Source organism: Puma concolor, chromosome B1 (assembly GCF_028749965.1).
Source record: "Puma concolor isolate L17-30 chromosome B1, mPumCon1.1.hap2, whole genome shotgun sequence".
NCBI lineage: Eukaryota > Metazoa > Chordata > Mammalia > Carnivora > Felidae > Puma > Puma concolor.
In genome coordinates, this window is record NC_141670.1 from 161,471,972 (window position 1) to 161,489,000 (window position 17,029).

The 17,029-nt window shown below is 39.0% G+C and overlaps 2 protein-coding genes across 3 annotated transcripts in view; one reads left to right on the plus strand and one right to left on the minus strand.

Moving 5' to 3' along the window:
- Positions 1–11,137, plus strand: part of IGFBP7 (insulin like growth factor binding protein 7) — a 77,103-nt gene extending 65,966 nt beyond the window's left edge. The window contains exons 3-5 of the mRNA XM_025922122.2: positions 5,062–5,178; positions 9,716–9,842; positions 10,851–11,137. Coding sequence (XP_025777907.2) covers positions 5,062–5,178; positions 9,716–9,842; positions 10,851–10,870 — 264 coding nt within the window. The 3' untranslated portion in view covers positions 10,871–11,137. The remainder of the gene's footprint in view (positions 1–5,061; positions 5,179–9,715; positions 9,843–10,850) is intronic.
- POLR2B (RNA polymerase II subunit B) overlaps positions 11,052–17,029 on the minus strand; it is a 43,176-nt gene continuing 37,198 nt past the window's right edge. For both annotated transcript variants that reach the window (XM_086704970.1, XM_025921316.2), the window contains exons 23-26: positions 16,163–16,276; positions 15,613–15,773; positions 11,757–11,952; positions 11,052–11,306 (exon numbers count right to left, since the gene is read on the minus strand). In XM_086704970.1, the coding sequence (XP_086561096.1) occupies positions 11,217–11,306; positions 11,757–11,952; positions 15,613–15,773; positions 16,163–16,276 (561 nt within the window). In that variant the 3' untranslated portion in view covers positions 11,052–11,216. The remainder of the gene's footprint in view (positions 11,307–11,756; positions 11,953–15,612; positions 15,774–16,162; positions 16,277–17,029) is intronic.

The window sequence follows — 17,029 nt, forward strand, 5'->3', positions numbered from 1 at the left end:
AATGGTAATAAGGAGAAGCTCTCCAAAGATGTAAAAAGAGAGTTCAAAATCTCCCTTTTTCCTTCCACTCCCTAAAATAACCAGTGTGAACTGCCCTGGTTTTTATCTTTCTATACCCTCACTTGTGCCCATACATACACCCACATATCCTCAGTATATGGAGTGAGGTAGGAATATAGTGAGCATATTACTCTGAAATTTGCTTTTCTCAGTAAATACTTTGTGGGCATCCCTCTAGGTCTGCTTCTCAGCAACAACAAGATATTCCAAGTATGGATCTCCGTAATTACTAAATCATTCCTGTATTGTTTCTGTGGTTTCCAATTTGTGACCACGTTAAATAATGCAATCTTAAACATGAGTCTATATATATCCTATATGTAAGTCCTTCCCCCTGCCCCGATAGGATAGAGTCCCCCCAAAAGATACATGACTAAGTATGTCAAAAGATTTAATGCTAGTGTTAATAGACAATGTCAGATTACTTTCTAAATAGATTGTAGTAGTTCACACTCCCCCAGTAGGGATGGGTGCCATTTTCCTGCATCCTTACCAGCACTGAATATTGCCCTACTTTTTTTTATTATTATTATTTTCTATTTTAGAGAGAAAGAGTGCAAGACGGGGAGAGGGGGAGAGAGAGAATCCCAAGCAGGCTCCATGCTTGGTACGCAGCCCAACATGGGGCTCAATCCCACGACCCTGGGACATGATCTGAGCTGAAATCAAGAGTTGGACGCTCACCCAACCGAGCCACCCAGGCACCCACTTTTTAATTTTTGTTAATGATGGGTAAAAGAATTCCTTTCATTATTGCTTTGATTTCCTTGACTACATTGAGAATATTTTTTTTCACACTGTAGTTTTGTGGGCTTTGTTTTTTGTTTTGAGAGAGAGCACAAGCTGGGGAAAGGGAGAGAGAGAGAGAGGAGAGAGAGAGAGAGAGAGAGAGAGAGAATCCCAAGCAGGCTCCATGCTCAGTGTGGAGCTGGACACTCCCTGGGATCATGACCTGAGCCAAAATCAAGAATTGGACACTGAACCAACTGAACCATCCAGATGTCCCTTTCACATTGTAGTATTTAAATATTTTTGTGGTTCTACAATTTTTTTAAATATTTGTTTTATTTTCATTACCGTAAACAGTGTTCTATTAGTTTCAGGTGCACAATATAGTGATTCAGCAATTCCACACATCACCCAGTGTTCCTCACAAGTGCACTCCTTAATCCCCATCACCTATTTCAACCATCTTCTCCTCCACCTCCCCTCTGGTAACTGTTCCCTGTAGTTAAGAGTCTGTTTGTTGATTTGTCTTTTTTTCCCCCTTTGGTTTCTTAAATTCCACATATGAGTGAAATTGTATGGTGTTTGTCTTTCTCTGACTTATTTCACTTAGCATTATACTCTTTAGCTTTATGTTATTGCAAATGGCAAGATTGCATTCTTTGTATGGTTGAATAATAATACTCCATTGTGTATGTATACCCCATCATCTTTAACCATTTAATAATGGACACTTGGGCTGCTTCTATAATTTGGCTGTTGCACATATTGCTGCTGTAAACATAAAGGTGCGTGTATCCCTTTGAATTAGCATTCTGTATTTTTTGGGTTAATAATCAGTGCAATTACTGGATCATAGGGTAGTTCTATTTTTAACTTTTTGAGGAACTTCCATACTGTTTTCCATAGTGGCTGCACCAGTTTGTGTTCCCACCAACAGTGCATGAGTATTCCTTTTTATCCACATCGTCAACACTTGTTTCTTGCTGTTTTGATTTTAGCCATTCTGACAGGTGTGAAGTGGTATCATTGTGGTTTTGATTTGCATTTCCCTTATGAGTGATGTTGAGCACATTTTCATGTGTCTGTTGGCCATCTGGATGTCTTTTTTAGAGAAATGTCTGGTCATGTCTTCTGCCCAGTTTTAATTGCATTGTTTTTTGGTCTTTATATATTTTATATATAAGGTCTTTACATACTTTGAAGAGAATATTTTCATGTTTGTGTTTTATATGAATTGCCTGTTCAAATATCCTTTACCCATTTTTTATTTTTGAGAGAGTGAGCGTGAGCAGGGGAGGGGCAGGGGAGTGGGGGATAGAGGATCCAAAGCATGCTCTATGCTGTTAGCACACAGCCTGATGTGCGGGTCAGACTCACAAACCGTGAGATCATGACCTGAGCCGAAGTCCATCACTTAATCAACTGAGCCACCCAGGCGCCCCCCCCCCCCCCCCCCGCCTCCTTTACCCATTTTTCTGTTGGGTTGTTATTATTAGTCTGTGGCTTTTTGTACATGAGAGATAATGACCAACTTTCTCACATATTACAAATATTTTTTTCCTAGACATTTTGTCTTTAATGGGTTACAGTGGCTGGAGATCTGAAAGTTTCAACAGACATGTATTTATTTCATCATAAACCTCTTCAGAAACTTCACCAAAAAGGCACAGCAAATATGTTCCGTACTGCATAAATGTCCTTTAATGGTTCCCTGAAATTCAGTGAAGCTTCAAAATGTATTAACCTGTAAGAATCAGACTAATCCACCCTACTTCCAAAGTCATTGGCACTTTTTTATTATTAATTGCTTATCTGCAATAGGATTCAGGAAGACGTTGTTGCAACTAAAATCCAAGCAGAGGGCGCTGAAAGGACTTCCTGGGTCTTCCTGATTCTCTCCTAGCTGACCCTTTATGGTGAGCAGGACTGCTAGCCAGTTTTTTGTGCCTAGATTTCTAAGGGTCAAACTCTGAAGCACTTCCAGCCTATTGCACATCTGTAGAATTGTTTTAGAAGCCACTTTTTTCAGCCTGCATACTTTTTTCCCCCCCAAATTAGGGAACACATTTATCAGTGAACTCCCCTTACATAAGGGAGCAGGGGAGTATGCCATATAAAAAATTCACTATGTAGTAATTCTTGACATTTCTACAGGTTTTCTATGTGGTGTGTACCTTTTTACAATATATTAAAATATGAGTTCCGTTAAACATTCATTTTCTAATCCAATACTTAACAAGAACAATTTGTCTGTACGTAGTGAACCAGGTTTCCTCACAGAACACTCTCCCTAAGAGTGACATACTTTGAGGACCAACAGGTTAGTTGTGGAGATTCAGTAATTCAGGCAGTAGTGTTTTTTTGCTCTGGTCACACACAAAGCTCTTAAAGAATCCTAAAATTCAGTAAAGACCAGAGATCTATTACTTTGGCCATTAAATCAAATTAATACTTACACCATTATTAAAGCCATTTTTAAATATTTCAAAATCTGCACAAAAACAAAAAAATCTGCACTAGCATGAACTGTTTTGCCAGCTACTTGAGAAACGGAAGGAAAAAAGATGCCTGTTCATCTGTTTTGTCTTTCTAGCGCTTATATGTGAAAAACACTAAGATACCTGGTTTTCTCTAAGAGTCGCAATATGGGGAAATCCAAGGGGGGGGGAAAGCAAACAAGCAAAATCCAGGCATTACGAATCAGTAATGCTAGATACTTTTTAGAGTAGGAGTTGGCCTAGGTTCCTCGTGGTTTTCAGAGCCCTGGCCCTGGTGTCACACCACAGAAAAAGAGTAGGTTTGAAGTCGAGACCAGAGTGACAGCACGTGGTAAGCGTGGGATCACGCAGGAGAACAGCGGCACTAATGTGGAGGGTTCGTACTGTAAGGTGGTCTTTTTTGGCTTAGAATTTGCTTAATTATAAAAGAAAAAAATGAAAGCTACCTGTGAAATTGTAGATCCTTTTTTCTAACTAGAGGTAGTAACATCAAGCTAGCTCTTAAAGGTGGCCTGGGATGGAATAAACAAACATTACTTCATGTATCTGTGTGATTTTTTAAACCCATCATTATCATACACCTTAAAATATTTGTATTCTGTGACTCAAGCAATTCCACTTCTCCAAATTTATGCTAAATCTATATGCACAGAAGGGTTATAAGTAAATTTTACTTTTCCATATATTTTTATGTATTTTCCAGAGTTTATATAATGAACACAGTTCAGGAGGGGGAAAATTAGGACAGTGTTCATTATTGCCCTCAAACCAAGGTGCATGTCTTCTTAACCCATCCCTGTTCTCACCATGACACACACGGGGGTAGGCAGCTTTTGTCAGGTCTTTAGTAAACCATTTGATGAACCCTTGGCCCTCAGAACAAAAGGAATGATATTGGCTTTGGACTCGACTGATTTTCCATTTCTGTAGTGGTTGCAGGACCTGGGCTCTTGTATAAGGTCCCAAGAATCAGACCTAGCACTTGGTGACACAGTTTGTCAAACATGGTGTGGCAAGGAAGAAAAAACTCAGCAAAGAAAAACAGAATTTATGAGGGCATGAGTGAATGATGGTAGCCAGTGGCAGGAAAGTATGACGGTGTGTATTGCCCCCAAGCATGCAGAAAAATAATTTAAAATACAAAGGGGCACCAGATGGCTCAGTCAAATGGCCATCTTGGCTCAGGTCATGATCTCACTGTTCCCAAATTCTAGCCCTACATCGGGCTCTGGTCTTGACAGCTCAGAGTCTGGAGCCTGCTTCAGATTCTATGTCTCCCTCTCTCTCTGCCCCTCCCCCGCTCACGCTCTGTCTCTCCCCAAAAATAAACATTAAAAAATAAAATATAGGGGCGCCTGGGTGGCTCAGTCGGTTGGGCGTCTGACTTCGGCTCAGGTCATGATCTCGCAGTCCGTGAGTTCGAGCGCTGCGTCGGGCTCTGTGCTGACAGCTCAGAGCCTGGAGCCTGTTTCAGATTCTGTGTCTCCCTCTCTCTGACCTTCCCCCATTCATGCTCTGTCTCTGTGTCTCAAAAATAAATAAATGTTAAAAAAAATAAAAATAATAAAAAATATAAACTTAGAGGGAAACTTACAGGAGGAAATAAAAGAAGATCTATATGTAAGTATTAAGGAAAGGGTAATATGGAAATTGCTGGGTTTAATCCAGTTAGAAAGTCTGATGTATGCCCTGTACAATTCTAAGAATGTTGATCATGTTCCAAGCTGATAGATCAATGCAGAAAGCCCAACAGTATTTCCTTTTGTTTTTGCAGGTAAAAAGGGGTAACTATGGAGTTCAAAGGACAGAACTCTTGCCTGGTGACCGGGACAACCTGGCTATTCAGACACGGGGTGGCCCAGAAAAGCATGAAGTCACTGGCTGGGTGCTGGTGAGTACAAAGAACGGGCAAGGATTTCATTCTTAGGATTAGACACTGCAAACCTGGCAAAGGTGCCAGATGTCCTGCCCAGGCTGAAAGAATTTGCCCTGCCACCGTCTTTGCAATGGCCCTACTAGGAGCCTGCTATTCCTCTTTCAGAGGTAACTAAAAAGGAAAAAAAAAAAAAAAGTTGAGGTTGTTTGAATGTTTTGGAAATAACCAACAAATAAATGAGAACTAATTTTTTCTCTTAAGAATTCAAAGCAGGGGCGCCTGACTGGCTGAGTCAGTAGAGTATGTGACTCTTGATCTCCGGGTTGTGAGATCAAGCCCCATGGTGGGCTAGAGCTTACTTTAAAAAAAAAAGAAAGATGGATCAGATGGACTTGACAGATATATTTAGAACTCTGCATCCCAAAGCAACAGAATATACTTTCTTCTCGAGTGAACATGGAACATTCTCCAAGATAGATCATATACTGGCTCACAAAACAGCCCTTCATAAGTTTACAAGAATTGAAATCATACCATGCATACTTTCAGACCACAATGCTATGAAGCTTGAAATCAACCACAGAAAAAAGTCTGGAAAACCTCCAAAAGCATGGAGGTTAAAGAACACCCTACTAACGAATGAGTGGGTCAACCAGGCAATTAGAGAAGAAATTAAAAAATATATGGAAACAAACGAAAATGAAAATACAACAATCCAAATGCTTTGGGATGCGGCGAATGCAGCCCTGAGAGGAAAATACATTGCAATCCAGGTCTATCTCAAGAAACAAGAAAAATCCTAAATACAAAATCTAACAGCACACCTAAAGGAAATAGAAGCAGAACAGCAAAGGCAGCCTAAACCCAGCAGAAGAAGAGAAATAATAAAGATCAGAGCAGAAATAAACAATATAGAATCTAAAAAAACTGTAGAGCAGATCAACGAAACCAAGAGTTGGTTTTTTGAAAAAATAAACAAAATTGACAAACCTCTAGCCAGGCTTCTCAAAAAGAAAAGGGAGATGACCCAAATAGATAAAATCATGAATGAAATTGGATTTATTACAACCATTCCCTCAAAAATACAAGCAATTATCAGGGAATACTATGAAAAATTATATGCCAACAAATTGGACAACCTGGAAGAAATGGACAAATTCCTGAACACCCACACTCTTCCAAAACTCAATCAGGAGGAAATAGAAAGCTTGAACAGACCCATAACCAGCGAAGAAATTGAATCGGTTATCAAAAATCTCCCAACAAATAAGAGTCCAGGACCAGATGGCTTCCCAGGGGAGTTCTACCAGACGTTTAAAGCAGAGATAATACCTATCCTTCTCAAGCTATTCCAAGAAATAGAAAGGGAAGGAAAACTTCCAGACTCATTCTATGAAGCCAGTATTACTTTGATTCCTAAACCAGACAGAGACCCAGTAAAAAGAACTACAGGCCAATATCCCTGATGAATATGGATGCAAAAATTCTCAATAAGATACTAGCAAATCGAATTCAACGGCATATAAAAAGAATTATTCACCATGATCAAATGGGATTCATTCCTGGGATGCAGGGCTGGTTCAACATTCGCAAATCAATCAACGTGATACATCACATTAACAAAAAAAAAGAGAAAAACCATATGATCCTGTCAATCGATGCAGAAAAGGCCTTTGACAAAATCCAGCACCCTTTCTTAATAAAAACCCTTGAGAAAGTCGGGATAGAAGGAACATACTTAAAGATCATAAAAGCCATTTATGAAAAGCCCACAGCTAACATCATCCTCAACGGGGAAAAACTGAGAGCTTTTTCCCTGAGATCAGGAACACGACAGGGATGCCCACTCTCACCGCTGTTGTTTAACATAGTGCTGGAAGTTCTAGCATCAGCAATCAGACAACAAAAGGAAATCAAAGGCATCCAAATTGGCAAAGATGAAGTCAAGCTTTCGCTTTTTGCAGATGACATGATATTATACATGGAAAATCCGATAGACTCCACCAAAAGTCTGCTAGAACTGATACATGAATTCAGCAAAGTTGCAGGATACAAAATCAATGTACAGAAATCAGTTGCATTCTTTTTTTTTTTTTTTTTTTTTTAATTTTTTTTTTTCAACGTTTTTATTTATTTTTGGGACAGAGAGAGACAGAGCATGAACGGGGGAGGGGCAGAGAGAGAGGGAGACACAGAATCAGAAACAGGCTCCAGGCTCTGAGCCATCAGCCCAGAGCCCGACGCGGGGCTCGAACTCACGAGCCGTGAGATCGTGACCTGGCTGAAGTCGGACGCTTAACCGACTGCGCCACCCAGGCGCCCCAGAAATCAGTTGCATTCTTATACACTAACAATGAAGCAACAGAAAGACAAATAAAGAAACTGATCCCATTCACAATTGCACCAAGAAGCATAAAATACCTAGGAATCAATCTAACCAAAGATGTAAAGGATCTGTATGCTGAAAACTATAGAAAGCTTATGAAGGTAATTGAAGAAGATTTAAAGAAATGGAAAGACATTCCCTGCTCATGGATTGGAAGAATAAATATTGTCAAAATGTCAATACTACCCAAAGCTATCTACACATTCAATGCAATCCCAATCAAAATTGCACGAGCATTCTTCTCGAAACTAGAACAAGCAATCCAAAATTCATATGGAACCACAAAAGGCCCTGAATAGCCAAAGTAATTTTGAAGAAGAAGACCAAAGCAGGAGGCATCACAATCCCAGACTTTAGCCTCTACTACAAAGCTGTCATCATCAAGACAGCATGGTATTGGCACAAAAACAGACACATAGACCAATGGAATAGAATAGAAACCCCAGAACTAGACCCACAAACGTATGGCCAACTAATCTTTGACAAAGCAGGAAAGAACATCCAATGGAAAAAAGACAGTCTCTTTAACAAATGGTGCTGGGAGAACTGGACAGCAACATGCAGAAGGTTGAAACTAGACCACTTTCTCACACCATTCACAAAAATAAACTCAAAATGGATAAAGGACCTGAATGTGAGACAGGAAACCATCAAAACCTTACAGGAGAAAGCAGGAAAAGACCTCTCTGACCTCAGCCGTAGCAATCTCTTACTCGACACATCCCCAAAGGCAAGGGAATTAAAAGCAAAAGTGAATTACTGGGACCTTATGAAGAGAAAAAGCTTCTGCACAGCAAAGGAAACAACCAACAAAACTAAAAGGCAACCAACGGAATGGGAAAAGATATTTGCAAATGACATATCGGACAAAGGGCTAGTATCCAAAACCTATAAAGAGCTCACCAAACTCCACACCCGAAAAGCAAATAACCCAGTGAAGAAATGGGCAGAAAACATGAATAGACACTTCTCTAAAGAAGACATCCGGATGGCCAACAGGCACATGAAAAGATGTTCAGCGTCGCTCCTTATCAGGGAAATACAAATCAAAACCACACTCAGGTATCACCTCACGCCAGTCAGAGTGGCCAAAATGGACAAATCAGGAGACTATAGATGCTGGAGAGGATGTGGAGACACGGGAACCCTCTTGCACTGTTGGTGGGAATGCAAATTGGTGCAGCCGCTCTGGAAAGCAGTGTGGAGCTTCCTCAGAAAATTAAAAATAGACCTACCCTATGACCCAGCAATAGCACTGCTAGGAATTTATCCAAGGGACACAGGAGTACTGATGCATAGGGGCACTTGTATCCCAATGTTCATAGCAGCACTCTCAACAATAGCCAAATTATGGAAAGAGCCTAAATGTCCATCAACTGATGAATGGATAAAGAAGTTGTGGTTTATATACACAATGGAATACTACGTGGCAATGAGAAAAAATGAAATATGGCCTTTTGTAGCAACGTGGATGGAACTGGAGAGCGTGATGCTAAGTGAAATAAGCCATACAGAGAAAGACAGATACCATATGGTTTCACTCTTATGTGGATCCTGAGAAACTTAACAGGAACCCATGGGGGAGGGGAAGGAAAAAAAAAAAAAAGAGGTTAGAGTGGGAGAGAGCCAAAGCATAAGAGACTGTTGAGAACTGAGAACAAACTAAGGGTTGATGGGGGGTGGGAGGGAGGAGAGGGTGGGTGATGGGTATTGAGGAGGGCACCTTTTGGGATGAGCACTGGGTGTTGTATGGAAACCAATTTGACAATAAATTTCATATATAAATTAAAAAAAAAAAAAAAAGAAAGAAATTCAAAGCAAAATCCTCACAGGAAACTAAATGGCCCGAGCATTAATCAATTATTAACTTAACTTGACGTGTGATACTGCTAGATAGAACTTACTCTGTCAAGGTCTTCCTCAAACTAGTATGTGTACCTGTTGGACAGCTCTTTACCTCTGCAGGGTGATCAGAAGTTGTCCATGGTGTGCCCTCAGAGCGTGAATCCTCCTAGCAGAACACAAAGAGCAGCTCAGTCCCCCAGCACAGTACTGGTGCTATTTCTAGCAGTCTCTTTACTATTCATCTTAAGAAAGAATGAGCTGAAGCCACTGGGAAAAGAGAGGACTGCCACAGAGGAACTAAACATCCTTTCTCCTTCACAGGTATCTCCTCTCAGTAAGGAAGATGCTGGAGAATATGAGTGCCATGCATCCAATTCCCAAGGACAGGCTTCAGCATCGGCAAAAATTACAGTGGTTGATGCCTTACATGAAATACCAGTGAGAAAAGGTAAGTAACAAATCTTACAACCATTTAAAAAGAACTCGTGCTTTTGTTTAAAAAGGAGAGAACCAAGGCCCTTTAAAAAGGGCTAATGCTTTTGTTTAATAACAGAACTAAGAATGAAAACATCAGACATAGCTCTTACTGAAATTTGGATGTTCGTTATCCACAAAAGCATGCTACCAAAATGTAGAGCACGTGGCTGTAAAACAACATCTGGATGCCTATGGAACACTACTGTTAGGACTTAGGTGCTTCACCTTATCTTACATGTAAGAGTTAAAACTCAAATTTGAAGGGAATCACTTCTATTTCCCTTAACTTTCTATCCACGTGGCATTTTTTCCTTGGTGTTGTGACTATTACGTTAAACTTCCATTTAAAAGTAAACGATTGTGGGCAATTCTGGTTCTTCACTTTGAGATTTTATAAGAAAAAGCCAGAAGAGGAAGTATACTGACAAGTACCCAGCTCTAGCTGCCTCTATCCACTTCACCATCAATATCCTGGTGGCGTCAGAGTGGTGCTACTTTACATTTCCATAGTTCTAGTGGACTGATGTCCGAACTGGCTCTCTCTTAAACCAAAAATAACAAATTTATCAGCATCTGTCCCACCGTGCAGATCACTCACCTGTGGTATGGAAGGAGGAAGTATTAAGTGAGCATGGTTTGGCCAGAATTCTCTTTGGCCAAGATGTGTAAAGCGAGGTGATATCTCAGCTCTGCCACTAATCCTCCACCTGAAATTTTGAATGAAAGCCTCTCTAGCTCTCGACTTGCTCATTTGTGAAACGAACTCTTCCACTTCTATAGTAAGGCCCATCTCTTATGCATAGACCGGTACAACAAAAATCACAGCCCAAATTCCAAAGAGCATGCCACCATATCATTTATAGTTACTTATATATTCTTTATCCTCACATATATGGAAAACACTAAAGTACCTGAAAATTAGTTACAGATATGGATGTGGCTGACTTTCTAATTTTCATCTTTTTCTTTTTTCGAATAGGTGAAGGTGCTGACCTATAAACCTGCAGAATATATTAGTCTGCATCACTAACAGCAGTCCTGGATAACTACAGTCCTGGATACTTGCTGTAATAACCAGTGCTTGCCTAATAACCAGTTTCTTTTCATCCAACCCACTAACGCTTAGTTATATTCACTGGTTTTACATAGAGGAAAATCCAAAATAAAGGTAACACATCAAGACTATCTACAAAAATTTATTGTCTATTTACAGAAGAAAAACATGCATGTAATTAAAATCAATAAAATGCTTTCTCTCACAATGCAGTACATTGGGTTTTTTTTTGTTTTAAGCCATACTGTAAAAACAAGTATTTACAAGCATCTTGAGGCTTCTTTAAAACAGCTAGACGCTCATCATTCGAGGCGCAATACTCATAGACATAAGTTCCTGAAACAGCAGTTTGCACGCATAAGGCATTCGCACCAAAGAAATCTGGGGGAAAGAAAAAAAGGTAATTAGCAAAACTATATTTGAAGTGACCCCATTTACCTACCCCAGAAAAAATTGTAAGGGCTTGGTAGTGTAGAAATAAGGGAGTAGGCTGGTAGCATTCCTCCTGCTGCCTTGGCTTTTTCATGGTTTTCTCCTGAGCAGCTTTGGTATTTCAGCCTTTCTGTCAGACATATTTATATTCGCCCTTCTCAAAAGGTTTTTTTTTTTTTTTAAAAACTCCCTAATTTAAAATGTTTAAAATTCCTTGTACAAGTCATTTCCAAAAGATGATATACTGGTTTTTCTTGTTTTCTCACTTAAAACTTATGGAAGTATTAATCAAAATTGTGAAAATGTCCATCTGTTCCACCACACTGAACCTGCCTGGATGATTAGACCAACATGGTTATATCCTAGACAAAGTATCAACCGCCCGTAAGGTCTACACACCTGAGTTTTATTGCGACAGCCCCGACATTCATATGTATGGGTCCTCGTGTTAGCAATTGCCATTATTCCACAAAGATTGCAAACATGAACCTGATAGGGATCTGATGCCTCGAACAATCTTTCCCTTAAAAACTGGGCTGCTCCATGGGCAATCTGACAATCTCGTTCCATTTCTCCAAAACGCAGGCCACCATCACTGTTAAGGAACAAATAACAGATTATTTTGTACTTACTTTCTATTACTAACACCACCTTGACTTTCCAAATCCGTTTCTCCATGAATAAGTCTCCCAGGCAATCAAGCCTGAAATGATAAATGTATGTTGGCAAAACTAATGGAAAGAAGAGGTGAATGATCACAGGATTCCCCAATATGGAAGTAAAATGAAATACATTGTTCAAATGGCCAAAAAGTGGATGGTGACAGTTTCCCTAACACTCCTAATGTACAAAATACATAAAACCAATGATTTTCTAATATTACCAAAAAAACAATTTATCGGTCAACTTTGGAGGATGAAAGACAACTCATTATTTTGAAAACTGATAAAGAATGAAGCATTTATCATGCCTTTAGGAACTATGTCACCAGGTAACCAGTTGAAACAAGATTTCTCTCTACAGAACTATTCCAACTATTAAGTGACAAAATAAAATTAAGGGCTTCAATCATTAATAACTGCTAAAATCACTAAGAGACAACCAGATACTAGAAATCTACAATACCACCTATACAGTATTACTGCACAAGAATGCACCCCTTCATATCATCAAAGCTCAAGATCTAATTAGCAGTTTACAAGAAAAACAGGAATATACAGCCCAAGAATGGAATCAGCAAAATCCAGCGTGTGAGAAAACACTCCAGGACAAATAATCCAATTACTTCAACAAATAAACTGCAAGGAAAAAAAGCTGGAAGGCAATCTATAGACTTAAAAAAATAAAAGCTTTAGGGGCACGTGGGTGGCTCAGTGAGTTAAGTGACCGACTTTGGCTCAGGTCAATGATCCCACGGTTTGTGGGTTCGAGTCCCACATCGGGCTCTGGGCTGACAGCGTGGACACTGAAGCCTGCTTAGGATTCTGTGTCTCTCTCTCTCAAAAGTAAGCATTAAAAAAAAATTTTTTTTAGATCAATCAACTGCAAAGCACGGACTTCTCTCCTGATTAAAATTAACAAACCTTTTTAAAAATTATTCAATCGGGTAAATTTGAACATTGGACACTGAATATTGAGGTAGAGGTGACCCTTGAACAACACCTGAGTATGGGGCACTGATTCCCCCCCATAGTCAAAAATCATAGTCAAATAGAACTTCTGATTCTCAACACTTTACTAATAACCTGCTGACTGGAAGACTTACGAATAACAATTAGCACATATTTTACATATGTATTCTTATAATAAACCTAGAAGAAAAAAATGTTAAAGTATTTATAGTACTGCATCAAAATCCGTGCATAAGTAGGCCTGCACAGTTCAAACCTGTGTTGTTCAAGAGTCAACTAAATACTGCGATTAGGTTAGTGTTCTAATCTTTTCAAGTAGAAGTTGTCTGGGTGTGGCCTGTGGACCCAGTGAGGGTGAAAACTATTTTTATAATACAGCATATTTACTTCTTTCACTGTGTTGACATTTGCACTGAGACGGCTGCAAAAGAAACAGAGTAAAACTGCTGAACGCAAGTCCAGGCAGTGGAACCAAACGTACTAGCACTGTGAAGGGAGGAGGGAAAAGCCAGTTTTACTTAAGAATGTCATTAATGAAACTAAAGAGTTTTACTAAACCTTGACTTTTCAGAGTACACATTTTTAATATTCTATGACCTAATGGTAAGTTCTAAAGCACTTCTATACTGAGGATGCTTGAAGAAAAATACTTGCACGATTCTGAACTAATCACTTTTCCCACGGGAGTACATCTTGAAAAAAGAGCTGACAGCAATTATATTAATTCAACACTGAGAACACCAACTATTTGGCAGACATTTTTAGGAAAATGAACAAAGTAATATGCCTATCACTTAAAGGAAAATAATTTTAAATATCTGTTGAAAATGATTAAGCTTTTGATCTTTCAGTCAAAAATTAGAATTTTAGAAAACCTCTATTCAACATTATGGCTTTAATAGTGTCCCAATAAAAGACTTCTGATAACACTGGTGAAGCCACTACAAATGTGAACTATTTTTGGATAAATATGTCAACATAAGCCAGTATTTTCCAAACAGCCAATTATGGTGCTACAAAATTACACATGTGTGAAAGATACACTCAAAGTGCAAGACAAGCCAGTGGATTTTAATATAATGAATACAAAAGATTCACTGAGTTGGCTTCTACATTACAACTAGCCTTTAAGAAACTACAACTTTTCATTTTGGTGTAGCATCAAAACATAATATCCAAAGTCACCTGAAAATGTTATTAAAATATTCCTCCCTTTTCCAACCACGTATCTATGGGAAGTAGGATTTTCCTTGTATACTTAAATATAAAAAATAAAATACTGCAGTGGACTGAATGCAGAAGCAGACAGAAGAATCCTGCTGTCTTCTAGCAAATCAGCTCATTAAAAAGATTTGCAGAAAGGTAAACCAATGTCACTCATTACACTAAATTTATTTGGAAAATATATTTTCCATTAAAACCATTATTTGTTGGGGGCACCTGGGTGGCTCAATTGGTTGAGCATCTGACCCTTGATATCCGCTCAGGTCATGATCTCATGGTTCATGAGACTAAGCCTCATGTCAGGCTCTGCACTAACAGCATGAAACCTGCTTAGGATTCTCTCTGCCTCTCTCTGCCCTTCCCCTACATGCACATGTGCAAATGTGAATGGCTCTTTCTCTCAAATACTTAAAAAATTAAAAAAATTGTAAATGTTATCTGTTAATATGTAGTGGGCTTATTAGTGTTATTTTTTAATAAATTAATATTCTTAGTTTTAACTTCTAACATGATTAACATCAATAAATACAACTTAAAAGTTCTTTGAGGTCCTGGAACCAAGAAATTTGAGAACCACTCTTTTGTAAATCTATGCTAAACTACATTTACAGAAAAAATTGGTATCTGGACTTTGCTTAAAAATAATCAGGAGTTGGTAGGAATGGGGAGATGAACGTAACAAATCCCACTGTTAATTATGGAAGTGGAGAGACAGGCACATGGGGGTTTCATTATACCATTGTGTCTATTTTTGTAAGTGACAGTTTTCATTTAAAAAGGCTAATTAATACTCAAGCCCTGCATCTGGCTCTGCGTTGACAGTGCGGGCTCTGCCCTGACAGTGCGGAGCCTGCTTGAGATTCTCCCTCTCTCTGCCCCTCCCCAACTTGCACTCTCTCTCTCAAAATAATTTTTTTAAAAATAATAACGATGGTCGGGGCGCCTGGGTGGCGCAGTCGGTTAAGCGTCCGACTTTAGCCAGGTCACGATCTCGCGGTCCGTGAGTTCGAGCCCCGCGTCGGGCTCTGGGCTGATGGCTCAGAGCCTGGAGCTGTTTCCGATCCTGTGTCTCCCTCTCTCTCTGCCCCTCCCCCGTTCATGCTCTGTCTCTCTCTGTCCCAAAAATAAATAAACGTTGGAAAAAAAAAAAAAATTAAAAAATAATAACGATGGGAGAGCCTGGGTGGCTCAGTTGGTTAAGCATTTGACTCTTGATTTTGGATCAGGTCATGATCTCACCATTCACCAGTTCAAGCCCCTCATACAAGGCCTGCTTGGGGTTCACGGTCTCTCTGTCCCAACCCCCCTCTCTGTCTCTCTCCCCCCAACCCCACTCTTAAAAATAAACATTTTTTTTTAATAAATAAATAATAACAATGATGGTGATGCAGCTCTCTTACCGAGATCTACCCTCCATGGGCTGTCTATTAAGGATCTGAATAGGTCCCCTGGCACGAGAATGAATCTTATCATCCACCATATGCTTCAAACGCTGGTAATATGTAGGACCAATAAAAATTTGTGATGTGATTTTTCGACCAGTGAACCCATTGTACAGGACCTGAAACAAATTTTGGAGTACAGACTTAAAATACTAAATATACATGCACATACTGTATGATTTCATTTATACAAAAATCAAAAGACAAAACTAATAAAAAGTCAAGAGAATGTTTACCTTGGGGTTGGGTGGGAAGGTAGTAAAAACTGGAAGGAGACATGAGGGGGTATCTAGGACTAAAAGGGTACTGGTAATTTTCTTTTCGAGATCTGGGTGCCAGTCACACAAGGTGTGTTCACTTTGTGTAAAATAAATTCATCAAGCTGCACATTAATGATTTGTGTATATAAAGTATGTGTCATACTTCAATAAAAGGGTTGATCTTTTTTAAGAATGAAAGTACACACATACAAAACAGAACAGACATAACTACTAAAGAGCAAACGTACCTCATTTCCTCTGAGATGGTAGCCATAATCAGATAATAGATTAGAAATCTTCTGCACATTAACAGCATCATTAAATGGAGTGGCATCACCAATTTCACCTTTGTTAGCTGATACCTTTAAAAAAAAAAAAAGTATTTAAAAGGCTAGTCTCCTCTTAGAAGGAGACTTTCATTAATAAAAATATATTCAATTTAAATCCTTTCTATACAGGTAAGATTTTGAACTTAAAAATCTATGTTACATAAAGCTGTAATACTATAAGTTTCATTTTATTAATATCTTACATGAAATAATATTTATAACAAACTAATCTACCAAAAAGATTAAACTAATTCCATTATAAGCCTTCAAAAAGGAAGCTATCAGGAGCGCCTGGGTGGCTCAGTCAGTTGAGCATCCGACTTCGGCTCAGGTCATGATATCACAGCTTGTGAGTTCGAGCCCCGCGTAGGGCTCTGTGCTGACAGGTCACAGCCTGGAGCCTGCTTCTGCTTCTGTGTCTCCCTCTCTCTCTGCCCCTAACCCACTCACATTCTGTCTCTGTCTCTCTCAAAAATAAACATTAAAAAAAAAATAAATAAACATTAAAAAAAAAAAAAAAAAAGGAAGCTATCCCTGAGACCAGACACAAAAAGACTCACATTCTGTCTCTGTCTCTCTCAAAAATAAACAAAAAAACAAAAAAAAAATTAAAAAAAAAAAAAAAAGGAAGCTATCCCTGAGACCAGACACAAAAAGAATGAGACTCCCACCTATGGCTCCAAGAAAATGACATTTTAATGCCCTAAAACCAAGTCACGCATGTTAGGGTTAGGGTTAGGGTTAGCCATTCCACCTTAACAAGATACTTAAAATTAGAAAACTTTA